Source organism: Podarcis cretensis, assembly GCF_951804945.1.
Source record: "Podarcis cretensis genome assembly, chromosome: 6".
Classification (NCBI taxonomy): Eukaryota; Metazoa; Chordata; class Lepidosauria; order Squamata; family Lacertidae; genus Podarcis; species Podarcis cretensis.
The window spans coordinates 101,910,573-101,930,889 of NC_137175.1; the positions used below are offsets into that span (position 1 = coordinate 101,910,573).

Genomic DNA, 20,317 nt, shown 5'->3' on the forward strand with positions numbered 1-20,317 from the left:
TTCAGGGGTTCTCCTCGGTTGAGGAGACGGTTCCAGAGACTACCTCGCCGGAGGGGTCGGTCTCAGACTTGGGTGCGGAGCGCTCTTATTGGTGGGACACTCAACCCGAGGAGGAGTGGCGCAGGAGACTGCTCAGAGGGCCCTGGCACGCAGACTACCCAGAGGAAATGGGGGAACAAGGGGGCATGGACGGGTTGGGGGAGGATCCTGGTTTCGAGCACGCCGGCAACGAGATGGAAGCGGAGGAGAGCGACGTCGATGTACCCGTCACGGACTGGCAGCATGCCAGGGGGGAAGACCGGTATCCGGCATGCACCCCCACAGCATTGGAGCACCCGGAACCCACGCCAGAAGAGGGGGAGTGGGGAAGGGGGGGCTTCGAGGGGGGGATGGATGTCAGGGACTCAGCGGGAGCGCAGGGAGGAGAGGAGATGGAAAGCGAGGGGGAGCAATCCGAGGGCAGCGTAGGAGAATATGACAGCAGCCCGATAGATTCCATGAGCCTCTCCAGCGAATCGGAAGATTCACAGAAGGGGGCGCCGATGGGCAGGGCAAGGGGCGACCCAAGGGGGACACCCCAGAAGCAAGGGGCCAGCGGGGACTCCCAGAGCAGCAGTTGCAAATCAGGACCAGCTTCCCCACCAGAGCGTAGTGGGGGGGAGGAGTCCCAGGTGTCAGAGCCCACATATGCACCACCAGCGAGAGAAGATGAGTCAGGGTGGACCACGCCTCCATCGGAGAGCGAGTTAACGGTTAAGAGGAAAGTTGCAGGCTGGGCGCGCGCGCCAAGTTCAAAGGTACAGGCGAGCGGCACAGAAGGTAGCCCGGATAGGGAACCAGGTCCTAAAGCCCGCTGGAAGGAGGGGCAAGAATCGTCAGGGTCAGCGTCAGAGGTGTCCAGGAAGGATGAGACCCTAGCGGGCAGGAGGGCCCAGAGGAGAAAGGAATTTAGGAAGAGGTGGAGCAAAGCGAGAGTCTTAAACTGGTGTGGAGGGGGAGGAGACTCAGACAGGACTTCGCCGGTCTAAGGTCGGGACGTAGAGCTGCACGCTGTGGCTTTAAAATGGAGACTGAATCTCAATAAAGACTTTTGTACATAACTACAGCCTAGCGTTGGTCCTCTGTGAGCTGGGACCTGGAGGCAGCTCTGACAGTTATTAAAATCTTGTTTAAGTTATTTTTGAGTCCCTTTTTATGCATTGTCTCCCCAGCAAGCTCTCTGCAGTGCTACTATACTGCAAAAAGCTAACACTGGCACCTCTCAGGTGGGCACTATTGCCGTTATAAGAGAACAAGGGTGGTGAGTTCATGGTGAGTCCTGGCACCTCTTTTTCTAGAAAAATAGCACTGGCTGGCACCTTCCCCTGGAATGGCCATGCCATACAGCTTTCATCTAGTTCACACCTGAACTTTCCAACGCAATACGATTTGAAATTGCAGCGTTAAGCCTTGGTCACTCACATCAAAGTCCAAATGCTCGGAGACATATTTCATGAGTACGTTGGTGGTCTTGACTGCTCTTTGCCTCTCACTGATTTTTGTGGAGTCAATCCAGCCATTTGTGTGCTGCGGGAGAGAAATCATCGTCATCACATGGAAGGACAACCCTTAATCCAGGTTTGCAAATTCACAAAGCTTCATAGAGGGGACAAATTGCAAAAGGGGGTTGTTTTGTAAAGGAGAAAGTTTGCTGCAATTTGTTTATTATTATTATTATTATTAATAATAATAATAATAATAATAATAATAATACCCCACCTTTTTCCCAGACAGGGACTCGAGGCAGCTTAGTAGAATTAGATATTAATTGGCTCTTGGGTTGCTTTTGTTTTATTATGCATTTTCTGTTCTGATTTTGTATTTTTATGTTGTGAACTGTCCTGCAATCTGTCATTGGTGTGTTTGTGTGTGTGATAATTACAACAATACAACATACACCTCACCACAGCCATAGCAATGGAATGCAGGAAGCATCCTTAGACCAAGCCCAGCCATTGATCCACAGGTAATGAGGACTGGCAGTTGGCCCTTTGGCCTTTCAGACAGAGAGCCTTTTCACAGCCCCACCTGGAGATGCTGAGGACTGAACCGGGGACCTTGGGCATGCAAGACAGATGCTCTGCCCCGAGCCACGGCCCTTCCCCATAGGCCATCAGCAGAGGACATATCTTGTGTGCCTTGCACAAGCATTGCTAGCAGAACAGAGGCCCACTTGACCATCAGCACCCACAACCAGTGAGTTGGCCACAGATGCCCCCCGTGCAATCATTTCAAGAGGGTCTGTCCTCCGGCATGGGAGCTGCTGCTTCCCCCTGCTCTGACGCCTTGGGGACTCCCTTACCACTAATATCTTCTGCAGCGTCTCCAGAGAGGGGGCCTCCGACAGCAAGCTGGTGAGCATGTTGAGCCAGATGTAGATCGTCTCTTGATAACAGTCCTGGAAGGAGAGAAGCAAAAGCAGTTAGAAGCTGAAGACCCCCATGGAAATCCCATATGCTCTGGAGCCTTCTAGTCCAAATTCGTAACAAAGCTTATGCAGGGGTTCAAGCAAGGCACACAGAGTCATAAACATCAAACGTTTCTTGATGTATGTAAGGTTACAGGTCATGCAATATAAAGATATAGGACTCCACACTGGGCTCAACTTCCTTGGGGTGTTCCAAGGCAGAGGGCCTTCTTGGTGGTGGGGCCCACCCCGTGGAACACCCTCCTATCAGATGTCAGAGAGATACATCATTATACTTCCATCTGAAGACATCTGAAGGCAGCCCTGCATAGGGAAGTTTTAAATATTTGATGTCTGGTTGTGTTTTAATTTGTTGGAAGCCACCCAGAGTGGCTAGAGTAACCCAATCAGATGGGCAGCATATAAACAAACAAGCAAACAAATAAAATTAAATGCAGCGTAGGAGGGAGGCATGAGAGTCACAAAATGCAGGCATGCAGGAATCATTCGTGGATGCATTCTAGCCAAAGGTGAAATGCAATAAATATGGAAACAGGATTAAAATCAAAAATATACACCCCAAGTCTCTGGCTGTTACATCATTGTGATGGGTCAAGTGTCTCGGGCAGCATTCTTTGCAGCTTAAACGGCTCAGACTCTTTGCCCTCAAATCCTTTAACCTGGCAACCCCATTTTCCTCCAGAAGCAGAAGGTCCAGTCACCTGGCTCTGTGTTGCCGGCACGGAGCTCCCGGCTTTGACCTTCGTAACCTGCAATGATGGCAATTGGAAGACTTTCCTGATGGTTTTTTGTAGCAGCTGAGACCGGAGCAGGGGGTCCATGCATGGTCTCAAGGCACTGAAAAGAGAAAGAAGGGGAGAGGAAAGGATCAGCACCCACCAGTCCATAAACCTGGTGAAGAAATATGTACTGTGTCTGGCCGTACTTACGTCATGCGAATGATCGTTTCCATTGCGGGGTGTAAGATGCTGAGTGATGCCATTGGCTCCTCTTTGATGACCTCCTGTGGTGGGGAAGCACACAGCATGTCAGGGAACTGGAGGCGCCATCCCTGCCACCACACCAAGGCCTGAGTTGTGCTCTCTATCCAGCCCACTTGACAACTTCTTTGCAATTGGCAAGTGGGTCCTCCTAGGGGAGGAGAGTGGGCTTCCTGGATCTGGGAATAAGATCCCTTTTTCTCCTGGGCAGAGCTGTACCGCATAAGAACAGCATAAGATCAGCCTTCTGGACCAGGCCAAGGGCCCATCTAGTCCAGCATCCTCACAGCATTCTCACAGTGGCCAACCAGACATCTGTGAGAAACCAGGGAGCAGACCATGAGCCCAAGAGCCCTCTCCCCGCCTGTGGCTTCCAGCAACTATATTCAGAAACATTGGTTCCTTCCTCTGTGGAGGTAGAACATAGCAATCATGGCTGGGAGCCATCGACAGCCCTCTCCTCCTGGGAGAACCTAGCCTCTTTTACTTAGACACTGGTGACATCCTGCTGAGGTTGCCACAATGTAGGGCTGCCTTTCAAGTGGGTTTGGAAACTTGAGTTGGAGCAGAACGTGACTACCCAGAAATGGTTTGAGGCCAGATGATCAGAACATGCAACCCAGAGCTAGACCTACACAGCTATTTTTAAGAAAAAACGCTCTGAAAAGAAACCCCAGGAGATTCCCCCTCTTTTTTTCTTTTTACTCACTGTGATGCAGAAGGTGAGCTCGTCTTTCTGGGGGAAGGTGACATATCCCACATTCGATTGCACAAGCGCCTTGGTTGTTAGAGTTGCTGCCTTCATAAAGCTCTTCTTCAAAGCCTCATTCTGAAAGGAGAAGGGATTTTATAAAATTGAGTTTGAATCAAAATCACAAGGAAACATAAAGCCACACCTACCCTAATCCTAATTCTAATCCTTACCTGTCAGGGACTCAGTGGGAGCGCAGGGAAGGGAGGAGATGGAGAGCGAGGGGGAGCAATCCGAGGGCAGCGTAGGAGAAGATGACAGCAGCCCGAGAGATTCCATGAGCCTCTCCAGCGAATCGGAAGATTCACAGAAGGGGGCGCCGATGACCAGGGCAAGGGGGGACCCAAGGGGGACACCCCAGAAGCAAGGGGCCAGCGGGGACTCCCAGAGCAGGAGTTGGAAATCAGGACCAGCTTCCCCACCAGAGCGTAGTGGGGGGGAGGAGTCCCAGGTATCAGAGCCCACATATTCACCACCAGCGAGAGAAGATGAGTCAGGGTTGGCCACGCCTCCATCGGAGAGCGAGGGAACGGTCAAGAGGAAAGTTGCCGGCTGGGCGCGCGGGCCAAGTTCAAATGTACAGGCGAGCGGCACAGAAGGTAGCCCGGATAGGGAACCAGGTCCTAAAGCCCGCTGGAAGGAGGGGGAAGAATCAGGGGGGTCAGCGTCAGAGGAGTCCAGAAAGGATGAAATCTTTGCGCGAAGGTGGCCACAGCGGAACAGACAGCCAAGCTGTTCATAGACCACGTGTTCAAGGTGCACGGCCTGCCACGGTCTATCCTGTCCGACCGGGGGCGCCAGTTCATCTCGAGTTTCTGGCAGAAGCTGATGGGGATCCTGAACGTCAAGGTCAACCTAGCGTCGGCAAGACACCCACAGACCAACGGACAAGCGGAGAGGGTCAACGCCATCATGCAGCAGTACCTTAGATGCTACGCTAACCAGCAGCCCTCGACCTGGGTGGACTACCTACCGCTGGCCGAGTTTGCCTACAACAACACACAACACGTGTCCACGGGGGTGACACCGTTTTTCGCCAACAATGGGCGACATCCCAGGACCTTCCCGGGCTTAGAGAAAGCGGGGGAGGGGGAGCCGCAGGGAGCAGAGGCATTGGCAGAGGAGTTACAGGAGGTCCATGAACAGCTCCGAAGGCAGTTAGAGCTAGCAAAACACGTATACAAGATGCAGGCAGACAAAAACAGAAGCGTTGGGGAGGACATACGGGTAGGGGACTGGGTCTGGTTAGCAGCCCAGGCAGTGCCGGCCAGATCCTTAGCTAAGAAGAAGCTAGGACACAAGCAGCTAGGCCTTACCTAGTCGAGGCACAGATCAACCCAGTGGCCTTCCGTTTGACACTACCGGAGGGTTCCAGAATGCACCCGGTCTTTCATAGATCGGTGCTCACACCCTACAAGGCACCTCACAGGTTTCAGGCGCCAGGGACAGCTCCTAGTCCGCTTAGAGACGCACCCATGACAGGGGGGTCGCCGAGGGCGGGGCCACTCAACGAGGTAACGGAGATTTTGGACTCAAGATGGGGGGAAGAGGGGGTTGAATATCTCCTCGCAAGGGAAGGTGCCCCGGCCAGCGCCAACAGCTGGGTGCCGTACTATGCGGTGGAGGAGCACTACCTCAAAGACGAGTTCCACGCACTCTTCCCACACAGGCCCATGCCGGAGGATTATTTTGACGAATATCTTTTCACCCCCACACTCTCAGCCAGCACGTTTCAGGGGTTCTCCTCAGCTGAGGAAACGGCGCCAGAGACTACCTCGCCGGAGGGGTTGATCTCAGACTTTGGTACGGAACTCTCTTATTGGTGGGACACTCAACCCGAGGAGGAGTGGCGCAGGGAACTGCTAAGAGGGCCCTGGCACGCAGACTCCCCAAAGGAAATGGGGGGACAGGAGGGCATGGACGGGTTGGGGGAGGACCCTGGGTTCGAGCACACCGGCAAAGAGATGGAAGCGGAGGAGATCGACGTCGATGTACCCGTCACGGACTGGCAGCATGCAAGGGGGGAAGAACTGTATCCGGCATGCACCCCCACAGCATTGGAGCACCCGCAACCCACGCCAGAAGAGGGGGAGGGGGGAAGGGGGGCTTCGAGGGGGGGATGGATGTCAGGGACTCAGCGGGAGCGCAGGGAGGGGAGGAGATGGAGAGCGAGGGGGAGCAATCCGAGGGCAGCGTAGGAGAAGATGACAGCAGCCCGAGAGATTCCATGAGCCTCTCCAGCGAATCGGAAGATTCACAGAAGGGGGCGCCGATGGCCAGGGCAAGGGGGGACCCAAGGGGGACACCCCAGAGGCAAGGGGCCAGCGGGGACTCCCAGAGCAGCAGTTGGAAATCAGGACCAGCTTCCCCACCAGAGCGTAGTGGGGGGGAGGAGTCCCAGGTATCAGAGCCCACATATTCACCACCAGCGAGAGAAGATGAGTCAGGGTTGGCCACGCCTCCATCGGAGAGCGAGGGAACGGTCAAGAGGAAAGTTGCCGGCTGGGCGCGCACGCCAAGTTCAAATGTACAGGCGAGCGGCACAGAAGGTAGCCCGGATAGGGAACCAGGTCCTAAAGCCCGCCGGAAGGAGGGGGAAGAATCAGGGGGGTCAGCGTCAGAGGAGTCCAGAAAGGATGAAACCCTAGCGGGCAGGAGGGCCCAGAGGAGAAAGGAACTTAGGAAGAGGTGGAGCAAAGCGAGAGTCTTAAACTGGTGAGGAAGGGGCGGAGACTCAGACGGGACTTCGCCGGTCTAGGCTTTAAGACCTGGAGCTGCGCGCTGCGGCTTTGAAATGGAAACTAAACCTCAATAAAGACTTTTGTACATAACGACAGCCTGGCGTTGGTCCTCTGTGAGCTGGGACCTAGAGGCAGCTCTGACATTACCCTAACACTAACCCAATCCAAAAACAAAAAATTCCTACCAGTAGCACCTTAAAGACCAACTAAGTTAGTTCTAGGTATGAGCTTTCGTGTGCATGCACACTTCTTCAGATACCAATCCAAAAATTAACCCTCACCCAGAAGTGGTCTTGTTAGATAGTTAAATTCATGTTAAATTGCTGTTTTAGGGTTTCTTTAAAAAAAGTCTGGAACAGATTAATCCATTTTGCATTACTTTCTATGGGAAAGCATGCCTTGGTTTGGAACGCTTTGGTTTCAGAATGGATGAAGTTTGAGAACCAAGGTACCACTGTAATGCCCCATCTGGTCCTAAGTGTGGAGTCAGTATACACCCCAGTCTACAACCCTTCGGTGGATGAAGCCAAAAACCCTTCCCTAGGGCACAGTCTGAAGGCGTGTGGTGCAAGGACCTTGATGGAGCTCAGGTGGTCTGCTCAGTGCCTGGATGGTGACCATGGGGGAAATGGTTGCACACCTCCTGGAGACGTATGACAGGAGAAAGGCAGAATATACCTGTCAGGGACTCAGCGGGAGCGCAGGGAGGAGAGGAGATGGAGAGCGAGGGGGAGCAATCCGAGGGCAGCGTAGGAGAAGATGACAGCAGCCCGATAGATTCCATGAGCCTCTCCATATTTTTTCGAGTATAAGACACCCCCTATTTTGGGGGACTCCAAATTAAGAAAAGGGGGGAAGGATTGCCCAGAGTTGCTGAGCTTTTCGGGGGTAGGATTACCCACTGTTGTTCAGCTATTTGGGGGAGGGGATTCCAAAAATTGCTCACCCGCTGAACCTATGCAGCCACTCACACATGTCGCAAAACCCACCTATTGTCTGTCCCTCGCCGGCAGAAACCGCCAATCGCCTTCCCAATTTCCGCAGCGACAGCCAATCAACACCACCCCTTGCCGCAGCCACCAATAACGCACACAATAGCTGTTGACTATCTCCGGCTTGCAGCGGCAACCAAACCCACGTCCCCCCTATGCACTCTCTGTGTATAAGATGACCCTCATTTTTAAACATCATTTTTTAATAATAATAATAAAAAACCCTCGTCTTATACACGGAAAAGTATGGTATAGCTGAGAGAACAAACAACAGGAGTCCGTGTGATAATCAGAGCCATACCTTCCTGCTGTTCTGGAATTGGAAGAGGAGCTCCTCTGTGATGAGGTCTATAAAAAGGGGGAGGTCATCCTGCCGTGCCCCGGATGCCATTTGACCACAGCAAAGGATGACGGTGATACTGGCATTCGTCTCGCTAGTATTCTGGAGGGAAAGGATGGGGAAAGTGAGTTTGGGAACCTTAAGTGCAATTGGAGACAAATCACCATTTAGTTGGGACCTTTTAGCAGCTGGGAAAATATTAGTAGTCAGTAAGTTGTTGTGCGAAAGGTGGAGGGCACAAGGAGAAGGGGACAACAGAGGACGAGATGGCTGGACAGCGTTCTTGAAGCTACCAGCATGAGTTTGACCAAGCTGCGGGAGGCAGTGGAAGACAGGAGTGCCTGGCGTGCTCTGGTCCAGGGGGTCACAAAGAGTCGGACACGACTAAACGACTAAGCAACAACAACAAGTTGTTGTGCAGACTTACAAATTTTGTATTTTTTTTCCTCCAGGAAACTCAAACTGCTGGCAAGCCAGGGCTCCCCCACCCTATATATGTGCATCGGGTTCTTCCTGCCTAAATGTAGAGCCTGACATTTGACCCTATTGAATTTCATTTTGTTAGTTTGGGCCCAGTTCTCCAATCTGTTAAGGTTATCTTGAATCCCGATTCTGTCTTCTGTGGCATTGGTTACCCTTCCCAGTTTGGTGTCATCTGCAAATTTGATGAGCATCCCCTCAATTCCTTCATCCAAGTCTTTTATTTTAAAAAAACGTGGAACAACAACGGGCCAGGACAGAACCCTGTGACACCCCACTGGTCACTTTTTCCCCAGGATGATGAGGAACCATGAAGGTGTTCTCTTTGGGTTCGGTCAGTCAACCAGGGAGAAAGTGCAGGACAGTGTAGGGTAGACTGACCACTGGTGCTCTTTTCCATGGGAGCTGCTTTTTAAAAATTAAAATGAACCAGGTGGATCTGCTCATCTTCTCCATAGTGAGGGTTGGGAAATTTCCTTGGTCATTTACCAACTCACAGCAAAAATCCAGAGGTACCACACTCCTGGGTTTCATTTCTCTTGGATGGCAGAGCACAAGAGAGTTCAGGGCTGCGTTCAGATGTAACAATAAACATAGGCATCAACATAGGTTGGCCTCTAGCTCCCATCAGCCTCAGCCAGCATGGCCAGAGGTCAGGAGGGATGGGAGTTGCAGTCTGTAGCATCTGAAGGGCACCATTTTGGTTACCTCTGTGATAAACTATGGTTTATTATTGTGTGAATGAGCCTTGGACTCATCGGCTCCTGCTCCCTTCTCCTCTAGCACAGTTGCAAAACGGAGACCGGAAGCTTGAGGGAAGTTAACTGAAAGTGGAAGGAAAAGGATCTGATCTCCTTCCAGCTGGGTTGGAGAATTGGAGAGTCGGGGGCACATGACCCCAAGGCCCCCTCAGGTTATGGAACTGTTAGATCCGCACGCAGTTACTATGCCTTGTGAGATAAAATGGCGCCCAGTACACTTCTGCTGCGCCGATGGACGTCTGTGCCGATAGAAAACTTGAGCTCCCTTAGCTCTCTTAGCAAAGTCCTTAGCAGAGTTTTGCAGCGGCAGAAACTGTTGCCTTGTGTGTGGATAATAAATCAGACTGAATGCAGGCTTCTTGCTAAACTCCAACAGTCTTTTAATGAGTAGAAAAACATCATAAATCAGCCCGGCGAAAGAGCAGACATCCTTTCGCCTCTCAGCCAAAAACGAAAGGAAACTCACACACAAAGAAAGATTCCCTTATGTGAACATAACCACGCCTCAGAATGTGAGACGTCACACAGAACTGTTTAACCCTGTAAGTTCTGATTCTCCTCACATGCCTTTGTAATAATTTGCTTAATTGACAAATATATGGAGGTGAACACAGAGAGCGACACTCAACTATGCTTTGCTTCAAGTAGACCTGTCGAAATGAATGGGCCTAACTTAGTCATCTTCAATAAATTCAGTGGGTCTACTCTAGAACATAGTTGAATGGGGCCAGCAGGCACACCCGTAAGGCAGAAGAACCCTTGCACGAGAGCAAATTTGGCAGGGGATGCAGCTGAAACCTCTCCCCTCTTTCTCTCTGCCTCTCCCAGCCTGCCGCCTGCCTTCTCTCTTGGGTTCTGCTCCCTCCCCTCAGTTGGAGAGGTGTCCCCTCTTCCAAACTCTAAGAGGTTCTTCATTCAAAGCTTTCTGACAGCAGAACACTCTCCCTTGGGAGGTTGTGGACTCTCCTTCGTTGGAGGTTGGATGGCCATCTCTCAGGGATGCTTAAGATTCCTGCATTGGAGGGGGTTGGACTAGATGACCCTTGGGGGTCCCCATTAGCTTCCACTATTGAAGAAATGCCAACCAACCATCTGACAACCAACCTAAAAACAGGGGTCAGTGTACTTTGAGGGGTGACCAATGGTTTCTAACGAATCTGTTTGACTGACTGACTGAGCCAAGGGATCAGATCAGATCTAGGATCTGGAGCCACAGAGACAGGACTGCTGGAGCCCACTTCAGAAGGATGACTGAGACATACCCACAGAGGAAGCTGTCTGGCTTCCATACTGAGAGCAGATCCAATTGCCTTTTTGGAATGGTAAGGATCCCATCCCTTGAAAAAGAGCATGTTTGGAAATGGGGCAGGATTCGGGGCTACGCTCCTTCCTCACTTCACACCCTTACCTCAGGGGCTACGCTCCTTCCTCACTTCACACCCTTACCTCAGACGTCTCAGTATTCCTTGCAATGGCTGCGTGGCCGAAGTCCCGCACTGCCATCAGCACCTGTGAAATATGGGTGCTTGAAGCCACACCAATAGCCTCAGAAATTCCCTAGGGAGAATGAGGCACGTCAAACATGTCGTTTTCTTGATTGCAATTAGTGATAATAATAATAATAAATTTTATTTATATCCCACCCTCCCCAGCCAAAGCTGGGCTCAGGGCAGCTAACAACAATTAAATAGTACAACATTCTAAAAACATTTCATTATAAAAATTAAATAAAATCAATTAAAATGAAACTGATGGCAACCATTAAGCTAAGCTGATCATGAGGGATGGAGGATAAATGTGATTCTGTAAGCAGATTCCTGCGAAATGTGGGGAACCAAATTTAAGAATTTAAGAATGGAGAAATGAGACACTTAGAGAACCAATTTGAAGAGATCCTTTCATCCCGGATAATAATAGGGGTGGTTTGAAGAACGATATTTTTGTGAATTCTGATGTGAACTGACCAGACCACACCTCCCAGACTCGTGCAGCTTGCAACGCAAGGATGCCTTGCATTCTGACATTTTCAAATCTTGTGATACAGTTCTTGGCTTCATTAAACACTCAACTACATTAAAATGCACCATTTATTCCCTGGAAGTATTTGTAATCCACCCCTCACCCAAAGGCGCCAGAGCAGGAATATGCACCATCTAAACCAGGGTGCTCCAATTTCTCATACCAAGTGGGCCACAAGAGTAGTTCAGCACAGAACCTGTGGGCCGCACACTGACTTGTCGTGTGGGAGAGGGGAGCAAGGCCACAATTTGACACACACGCCCCGGCCCGCATGCTGCCTTCCCAAAGGTAGGCAGGTGAGGCGCTGGGTTTTGGGAAGGAGGCACGAGGCTCTGGTGGGACCTAGAGCCTTCCCACCTTCTTGCCAAAGGTGGGAAAGAGCTAACTGAGGACTCTAGGACCCTGACAGATCACACCTGCCTCCTTCCCCAAGCCCAGCACCTCCTTACCCAGCTTTGGGAAGGCAGTGCAAGGCCTACAGGTGTGTAGGGGTGCCTCCAAGCTTGCTGAGGGCTGCCAAGAAAGGCATTGAGGGCCACTTGCTGGCTGCTCTGATCTAACCCAAAACTAAACAAATCTGCCCAGATATGTTGAATGCTGAAAAGCAGTTGCTCCTGTAAGAGGCTTTGAGGGGGTGAGTGGGTGGGCACAAAATCCTTGGAGGGAGGAAGGTCATGAGCAGAGACCAATCCGGAAATCAGGACAGAGGGCTGGTGGGGTAATGTCAGGGACTGGCTGGATGAGTAAGAGTGGGGGACCCTGGATTGTGGTGGTGGGACACTGGGGAGCAGCCTGGGGAGGCGCTTGAATCAGGAGGGTTCAGAAGGAGGAGGCTCTTCCAGGACAGTCTCCGTGTGAGCGCAGTCCCAGTCCCACTGGCTCTCCTCCCCCCTGACATCCCACACATTCACTCACCTCTCTGTCTGCTTCCTCTTCGAGAGGCAACCTCAGGAGTAAGTGCAGGTACTGGTGGACTGTCTCTGCGCTCCTGGAATCCCGCAGCTTGAGTCCATAGTATCTATAGAGGGCGTTCTAAGGGTTGGGGAAGGTTTGGGTGAGTCACAGGGAGGAGACCCCACCAGCTACATCAACTGCTTTTGGAAAACCAAAGAATTTCAATTTTACCGTCTGAAAATGTCGGGTAATACTAAATAATAACAATAGATTGCAAGTACTAGGCAATTGTTTTAATGATTTGTATGCAATTTTACACATCTTCTGAATTCCCAAGTCATGTTACAACTCTTTAAAGGTAAAGGTAAAGGGACCCCTGACAATTAAGTCCAGTCGCAAACGACTCTGGGCTTAAAGCTCATCTCGCTTTAAGGCCGAGGGAGCCGGCATTTGTCTGCTTCCACAGACAGTTTTTCCAGGTCATGTGGCCAGCATGACTAAGCCGCTTCTGGCGAAACCAGAGCAGCACACAGAAATGCCGTTTACCTTCCAGCCGGAGCAGTACTGGCTTCAGCTGGGGAGGGTGGGATATAAATAAATTATTATTATTATTATTATTATTATTATTATTATTTACTTGCACTATGTGCTTTTGAACTGCTAGGTGGGCAGGAGCTGGGGCCGAACAACGGGAGCTCACCCCATCGCAGGGATTCGAACCGCCGACCTTCCGATCGGCAAGCCCAAGCGGCACAGTGGTTTAACCCACAGCACCACCCGCGTCCCTATTACAACTCTTTAGTACTCCTCATTTGGGGAATTTGAAAGTTGACAAGTTCAGCATGTCCTAATTGCTCTGCCTCCACTGTTGGAGGCAGGAATGCTTCTGAATACCAGTTGCTGGAAACCACAGGAAGGGGAGAGTGCTCTGTGTTCGAATTCTGCTTTCCAGTTTCCCATGGGCATCTGGTTGGCCACTGTGAGATAAGGATGCTGGTCTAACCCAGCAGCCTCGTCTTTCATTCTCATGACACACTTTTGTCCTAGATACGCTGACCCTAGGCTCTTCCCGCTTTTTTAGAGGACTAATACCTGCACCTGCCGCCTCTTACAGGTGTCCCCAGCCTCCCTCCACAGTAATGTGGTTGGCTGTCACCGGTTTAAAAGGGAAGCCTGTCCAATAGTGGTGGAGTGGTGTAGATGAGTGTGGAGTCTTCTTTTGCCTCATGGCGCAGGTACTCTGTCTGATTAGATGAACTGCTTTTGTAGATATTTGTATATATATTTAGCTCACAATAATAAATACTGCACTAAAGAACCTAGGACTCTGAGCTTTCTGCTAAAAGCGCCGCGAGGAATTCGTGACAGGGTTATGGGCCCAGCACACTTCTGCTGCGCATGAATACAGGTGGCTGTTATCTAGCCGTGGGTGCTGGAGGGGAGCTGCAGCAATGGAGCAGTCCAGAGCTGGCGTGCTGCTGGAGAAGCTGACGGCCATGAACTACAGCATCTGGTCAGTCCGCATGCAACACTTTCTCAAGCGTGAGGGCCTGTGGAAAGTGGTGGAAGATCCACCGCAGCCCCCTGAGGAGGATGAAAAGGATGAGAAAACCTTGGCTATGATCATCCTTGGAATGGACGACAGCCAGCTAGTCTACGTAGCTGATAAGGTGACAGCAAGTGAGGCGTGGGATGCGCTCAAGCTGTCCATGTGCGAGAGACATCTGGCTTGCTGATAACACTGACCAGGAGAACGTACCGGTGTCGGAAGACACCGGGGGACTCCCCGGTGAACCACCTAAAATTCCTTTGGACTTGCTGTGGACTTGATCACGCAAGTACCTTCTGCTATCCGGAGAGCAGAATAAACTCTTTCTTCTTTGAATCAACCTTGGTGTCATTTGGCTTCCTTCCTCCTGTCCCGGAGCAACGCAGACCCAGTCAGTGAACTCCAATAAGGCTACAGATCCAATACTCTCTGTGGAAGTGCTGGGTCAGAATGACGCAGCAGTAATGTGATTGGCTGTCACCGGTTTAAAAGGGAAGCCTGTCCAATAGTGGTGGAGTGGTGTAGATGAGTGTGGAGTCTTCTTTTGCCTCAAGGTGGAGGTACTCTGTCTGATTAGATGAACTGCTTCTGTAGATATTTGTATATATATTGAGCTCACAATAATAAATACTGCACTAAAGAACCTGGGACTCTGAGCATTCCGCTAAAAGTGTTGCGAGGAATTCGCGACAAGGACTTACCTTGTTGTGTCCAGGCTTGGATGTCTTCTGCTGGGAATAAAATGAAGAAAAGTGTCATGTTTCTTGTCTAGAGAACAGTTGCCATCTATCTGCCACTTGTCTTCTCTAAAAAAAACCCACATGCCTAGAAATAGACTTCTTGCAAAAATCATTTGGAGTAAAATCTATTGCAATCAATTCTTCTTCTTTTTTAAAGTAACACTCCAAAGAAGATTCAATAAATCCTCTGGACTGGGAGACACACCATTCATTTAAAGCACTTTGTTTCTTGCCATGAACAAACAGAATCTAGGCATTGTGGCTATTACTATTATTTATTAAATTTCTGTACTGCCCTTCATCCGAAGATCACTGGGCGGTTTACAATATAAAAACTCAAAAATACATACCATAATAACAAACAGACAATACCACTCCCAGTATGATTATTTATTAAATTTTCTGTTGCAGAAAGTATTTGCTTGCCTGCTCTGCCAAATGCCCAGGCCTGGCAAATTAACTGCTCTTGAGAGCGAAGAGGAAATATTGGCCATATCAGGCACAATACAGTCACAAAAACTTTTACTGCACAATATCGGATTCTCAAACGTTCCCAGATATCGGGAACGATCAGTTGCAAAAGTTAAAGAAAAAAACATGCAACATTTCCTGGGGTCCAAGTCATCCCACCAAATCAAGTTCATGGATTGGTTCTTCTTCCGGTCTACAGATGCTGCACTGATCGCCTTCTCTGCTTCCCCAAATTTGCCTGGTCCTCTTTTCAAGCCCCACCAGGAGAAAGTCGTCTCTTGCATCTGCAAATAGGACCTTCCTCCAAGCTGGGCTCCCAATAGTTCAGGCCGAGGCAAACACGGCCCTCCAGCTGTTTGGGGACTCCAATGCCCATCACCCCTGACCTGCTGGTCCTGTTAGCTAGGGATGATGGGAGCTGTAGTCCCAAAACAGCTGGAGGGCTGGGTTTGCCTTTGCCTGTGATAGTTCATGGCAGTTCCCCTTCTACATGCTCCCACCAGCCCCAGGCAGCATATGGTCCAGAACATTTAGAGGGCACCAGGTTGGGGAATCCTGGTTCACGCTGCGCAACATCAGACCAGGGTGGCTAAAAATCAATGACCCCCTTTTTTAAAAATGGATTTCTTTGATTTAAATCACATTTTTAAAAAAATTAATTTGGATTTCTAAAATAAAATGCTTCTCCTCTCCTTCCTCCGCTGAGGAAGTGCTGCTTCCCACGATCTTTGGGGGCTCTCTGAAATCCACCCGGCTTTTCCCCTCTCGCCCCTGAGCCGATGGCAGTTCTTAACCCGAGGTACTATTTCTGGGTTAGCGGAGTCTGTAACCTGAAGCGTATGTAACCTGAAGAGTCTGTACGCAGTTAACTTATTATACCCCACAATAATTTCATAATTATGTGTCAATGCATTCCTAACAGTATAACCAAATCAGTAGTAAAAACTACTCTGGAAATTTATTATTCCCAAAATGAAACCTTCATCTGATTGTAAATATTAAGATTATACAAGCAAGAATGTAAAAATATGCTTTAAATAGATTTGATTTCAATCAAATCCACCCTGCATCACACACACCTGGGGAGGTGGCTGGAGGTGTTGGAGGATGGTCTCCAAAATCTCCCTTTCATCCATCATCTCCAAAGCTTCTCTGACGGTTCTTCCTCCCAGCATTTTCTTACCCACCAACAAGTACTCTAAGTTTTCATCAGAGAGTTCTTCAGAAAAAAAGAGAGAGAGAGAGGTGAGTAAATGAGGTGGATGAGAGGGAAAGGTACCGTGTTTTTCCATGTATAACACGCCCCCATGTATAAGACGCCCCCTATTTCTGGGCACTCAAAATTTAGAAAACGGGGGCAGATTGCCAAGACTTGTTAAGCTTTTTTGGGGAGGGGTTGCCCAGAGTGGTTGAGCTTTTTTGGTGGGGAGGGAGCCATTAATCAAATTGCACAATTGCAGGCAGGCATCAGCCACCAAGTCACCTATCGTCTGCCAGTTGACAACAGCCCTTTCCACAGCAAAGAAATCATAGCTGGGAATCTCTTCCTGGCGGCTACAATCAAGCGCCCGTCCCCCCTCAGCACTCCCCCTGTAGAAGAGGAGCCCCAATTTGACACTTGATTTGGGGGGTAAAAAACCTCGTCTTATACATGAGAAAAGACGGCAAGTTCTTTCTCAGGGGGCTTCTCGCCTGTTGCAATGAGCGGGTGCATGCCATATCTGAAAAGGGAACATAGAACTGTAGCGTCTGAAGGGACCTGCGGGGGTCACCTAGTCCAACCCCCAACAATGCAGAACAGGGGCAGCCACCCGGAAGTCCCACGCCTCTTAACAAGGAGGGGTGGGGTGGGGTGGGGGACTTCCACCCAGACATCAAGGAAACCAAGAGAGACCCTGACCTTGTATCATCATCATAATAATTTATTATTTATACTCCGCCCATCTGGCTGAGTTTCCCCAGCCACTCTGGGCGCCTCCCAATCAAGTATTAAAAACAATACAGTGTTAAATGTTAAAAACTTCCCTAAACAGGGCTGCCTTCAGATGTCTTTTAAAGATAGGGTAGCTACTTATTTCCTTCACATCTGAAGGGAGGGTATTCCACAGGGTGGGCGCCACTACCGAGAAGGCCCTCTGTCTGGTTCCCTGTAACCTTACTTCTCGCAATGAGGGAACCGCCCGAAGGCCCTCAGTGCTGGATCTCAGTGTCCTGGCTGAATGATGGGGGTGGAGAGGCTCCTTCAGGTATACTGGACCGAGGACGTTTAGGGCTTTAACACTTTGAATTGTGCTCGGAAACGTACTGGGAGCCAATGCACATCTCTCAGAACCAGTGTTATTTGGTCCCGGCGGCCGCTCCCAGTCACCAGTCTAGCTGCCACATTCTGGATTAATTGCAGTTTCTGGGTCACCGTCAAACGTAGCCCCACGTAGAGTGCGTTGCAGTAGTCCAAGCGGGAGATAACTAGAGCATGCACCACTCTGGTGAGACAGTCTGCAGGCAGGGAGGGTCTCATCCTGCATACCAGGTGGAGTTGGTAGACAGCTGCTATGGATACAGAAGTAACCTGTGCCTCCATGGACAGCTGTGAGTCCAAAGTGACTCCCAGGCTGCGCAGGGGCACAGTTACCCCATTCAGGACCAGGGAATCCCCCACACCCGCCAGCCCCCTGTCCCCCAAAAACAGGACTTCAGTCTTGTCAGGATTCAACCTCAATCTGTTAGCCACCATCCATCCTCCAACCGCCTCCAGGCACTCACACAGGACCTTCACCGCCTTCACTGGTTCTGATTTAAAGGCGAGGTAAAGCTGGGTGTCATCTGCATACTGATGAACACCCAGCCCAAACCCCCTGATGATCTCTCCCAGTGGCTTCATATAGATATTAAAAAGCATGGGGGAGAGGACGGAACCCTGAGGCACCCCACACGTGAGAGCCCAGGGGTCTGAACACTCATTCCCCAACACCACTTTCTGGGCACGGCCCAGGAGAAAGGAGCGGAAGCACCGTATAACAGTGCTCCCAGCTCCCAGCCCCTCTAGACGGTCCAGAAGGATGTTATGGTCGATGGTGTCAAAGCCCGCCGGAGATCATCAACCAGTGCGACCAAGGCAGTTTCAGTCCCATGGTGAGGCCTGAATCCTGATTGGAAGGGATCCAAATGGTCCGTATCCTCCAGGCATGCTTGGAGATGTTCGGCAACCACCCGCTTAACCACCTTGCCCAAGAATGGTAAATTTGAGACTGGGCGATAGTTGGCCAAATTGGCTGGGTCTAAAAAAGTTTTTTTAAGAAGCGGTTTAATGACCGTCTCTTTCAGTGGGTCTGGGAAGGCTGCCTCACAGAGAGAAGCATTCACTACCCCGCAGAGCCCATCGCCCAGCCTTTCCCGGCTCGTTTTTATCAGCCAGGATGGGCAAGGATCAAGGAGACAGGTGGTTGGTTTCACTTGTCCAAGCAGCCTGTCCACATCCTCGGAGGTAACAGATTGGAATTGATCCCATGTAACAGGACTAGACAGAACTAGACAGTGCTACTCTCCCGCCCTGTCCTTGCTCCCACGGTGGAGTCTACCTCCTTCTGAATCTGAGCAACTTTATCTGCAAAAAAACTTTGCAAAAGCACTGCAGGAGATCTTGGGGTCCCTACCAGGCCCTGGTGGTGCAAGTGGTTCTGATAGATTGTGAACCACCTGAAAAAGTCTCCCGCTGCTGTTTTCTGCATTGCCACTTGGTAGGCTCGACGTTGAGCTCTAGCCCGTGTCCAGTCTGATTCAGAGTGAGTTTTCCGCCACCGGCACTCTAGCCATCTCAACGATTCGCCCTCAGCTCTGGGGAAAACCACGGGGCTGTCCAGGCTCCATGCAATCAGAGAGGGCGCTTCGGAGCCAGACAGTCAATAGCCCTGGTTAACTCCGCATTCCAACGGGCCACCAGGGAATCAGCCGAGAGGCCACCAACTTGGGATAAAACATCCCCTACCGCTCTCTGGAAACCAGTTGGATCCATTAAGTAGCAGGGGCAGACCATCCGAATCGGTCCCACCTCCCTGCAGAGGGGAAGGGTCGCGGAGAAGTCCAGTTGCACCAGGAAGTGATCTGACCATGGCACTTCTTTTGTTTCGCTTTTAGTTAGTGTCAGATCACCAACATCCGTAGAGGTAAACACCAGGTCTAAGACCAAGGGGAACCCAAGCGGGATCTGGTTCTGCCTACTCACCTGGGAACGCTGGCCCAGAGTCCTCAAGGCTCTTCTTTTTTGAGGGCCGCTGCTGGCTTGGGTCTTGCTTCACCAGCCCTGGCAAGACTAGGGGTCTGGCCTCTGCCGGTCTGGCCTCTGCCGCTGATGGGGTAGGCTTTGCCAATGCCGGAAGTAGGGCAGGGGCCTCGTCCTCATATGAGGGGTAGATCTTTTGATTTCTCCTCCTGCCCTCTGTGGCTGATGTTGAAGGCTTTGCCAATGCTGGCAGTAGGGCAGGGGCCTCCTCCTCGTATGAGGGGTAGATCTTGTTCTTCTTTTTTCTTTTTAGAAAAAAAGCCATGCTGCAAGATGCAAAAAGATTAGGAATTATTGGGAAATGATATATAATGAATTGAAAAAACTGTTTAAAAAGACTTTTGTTAAGAAACCAGAAGCATTCCTTCTAGGAATTTTAGACCAAGATGTAAAAAAAGAAAATTGGAAATTATTTATGTATGCAACAACAGCGGCAAGAATTTAATTAGCACAAACTTGGAAGACAGAAGAAATACCAATGAAAGAACAATGGCAAGGGAAACTTATGGAATATGCAGAACCGGCAAAACTAACAGAAAAATTACATGAAAAGGACAACAAAGACTTTAAAAGAGAATGGGAACCATTTACAACATATATGAAGAGGCAACATAAAGAAATGGACTCATTGGCAGTGAACAATCACAACTGTCTACAACAAAAAATAAGACTATATGTATTGAGGAAATTTTGGGGAAACATCAAATACGCAAGGTGAACAATAGGGAAATAAAACAAAATGTGAGTACGAGGGAAGTCCAGGGGAGGAGGGTCGAAATATGAAAAATTGTTAAAGATATATTGTTAGAAGTAGAATCCATGGAAAAATCAATAAAAAATTATTTTAAAAAAA

The 20,317-nt window shown here is 50.1% G+C and overlaps 1 protein-coding gene across 1 annotated transcript; it reads right to left on the reverse strand.

Annotated features, from left to right (window-relative positions):
* Positions 1–1,301: 1,301 nt before the first annotated feature.
* On the reverse strand, positions 1,302–19,471 carry LOC307219186 (maestro heat-like repeat family member 5). Its single transcript, XM_079982190.1, has 11 exons — positions 19,408–19,471; positions 16,265–16,404; positions 14,676–14,705; positions 12,447–12,563; positions 10,959–11,069; positions 8,233–8,373; positions 4,157–4,276; positions 3,397–3,470; positions 3,169–3,304; positions 2,342–2,437; positions 1,302–1,566 (listed from the first exon to the last, which is right to left on the reverse strand). The coding sequence occupies exons 2-11, from the start codon at positions 16,358–16,360 to the stop codon at positions 1,399–1,401; spliced, it is 1,089 nt and encodes a 362-aa protein (XP_079838316.1). The 5' UTR covers positions 16,361–16,404; positions 19,408–19,471; the 3' UTR covers positions 1,302–1,398.
* Positions 19,472–20,317: the final 846 nt, after the last annotated feature.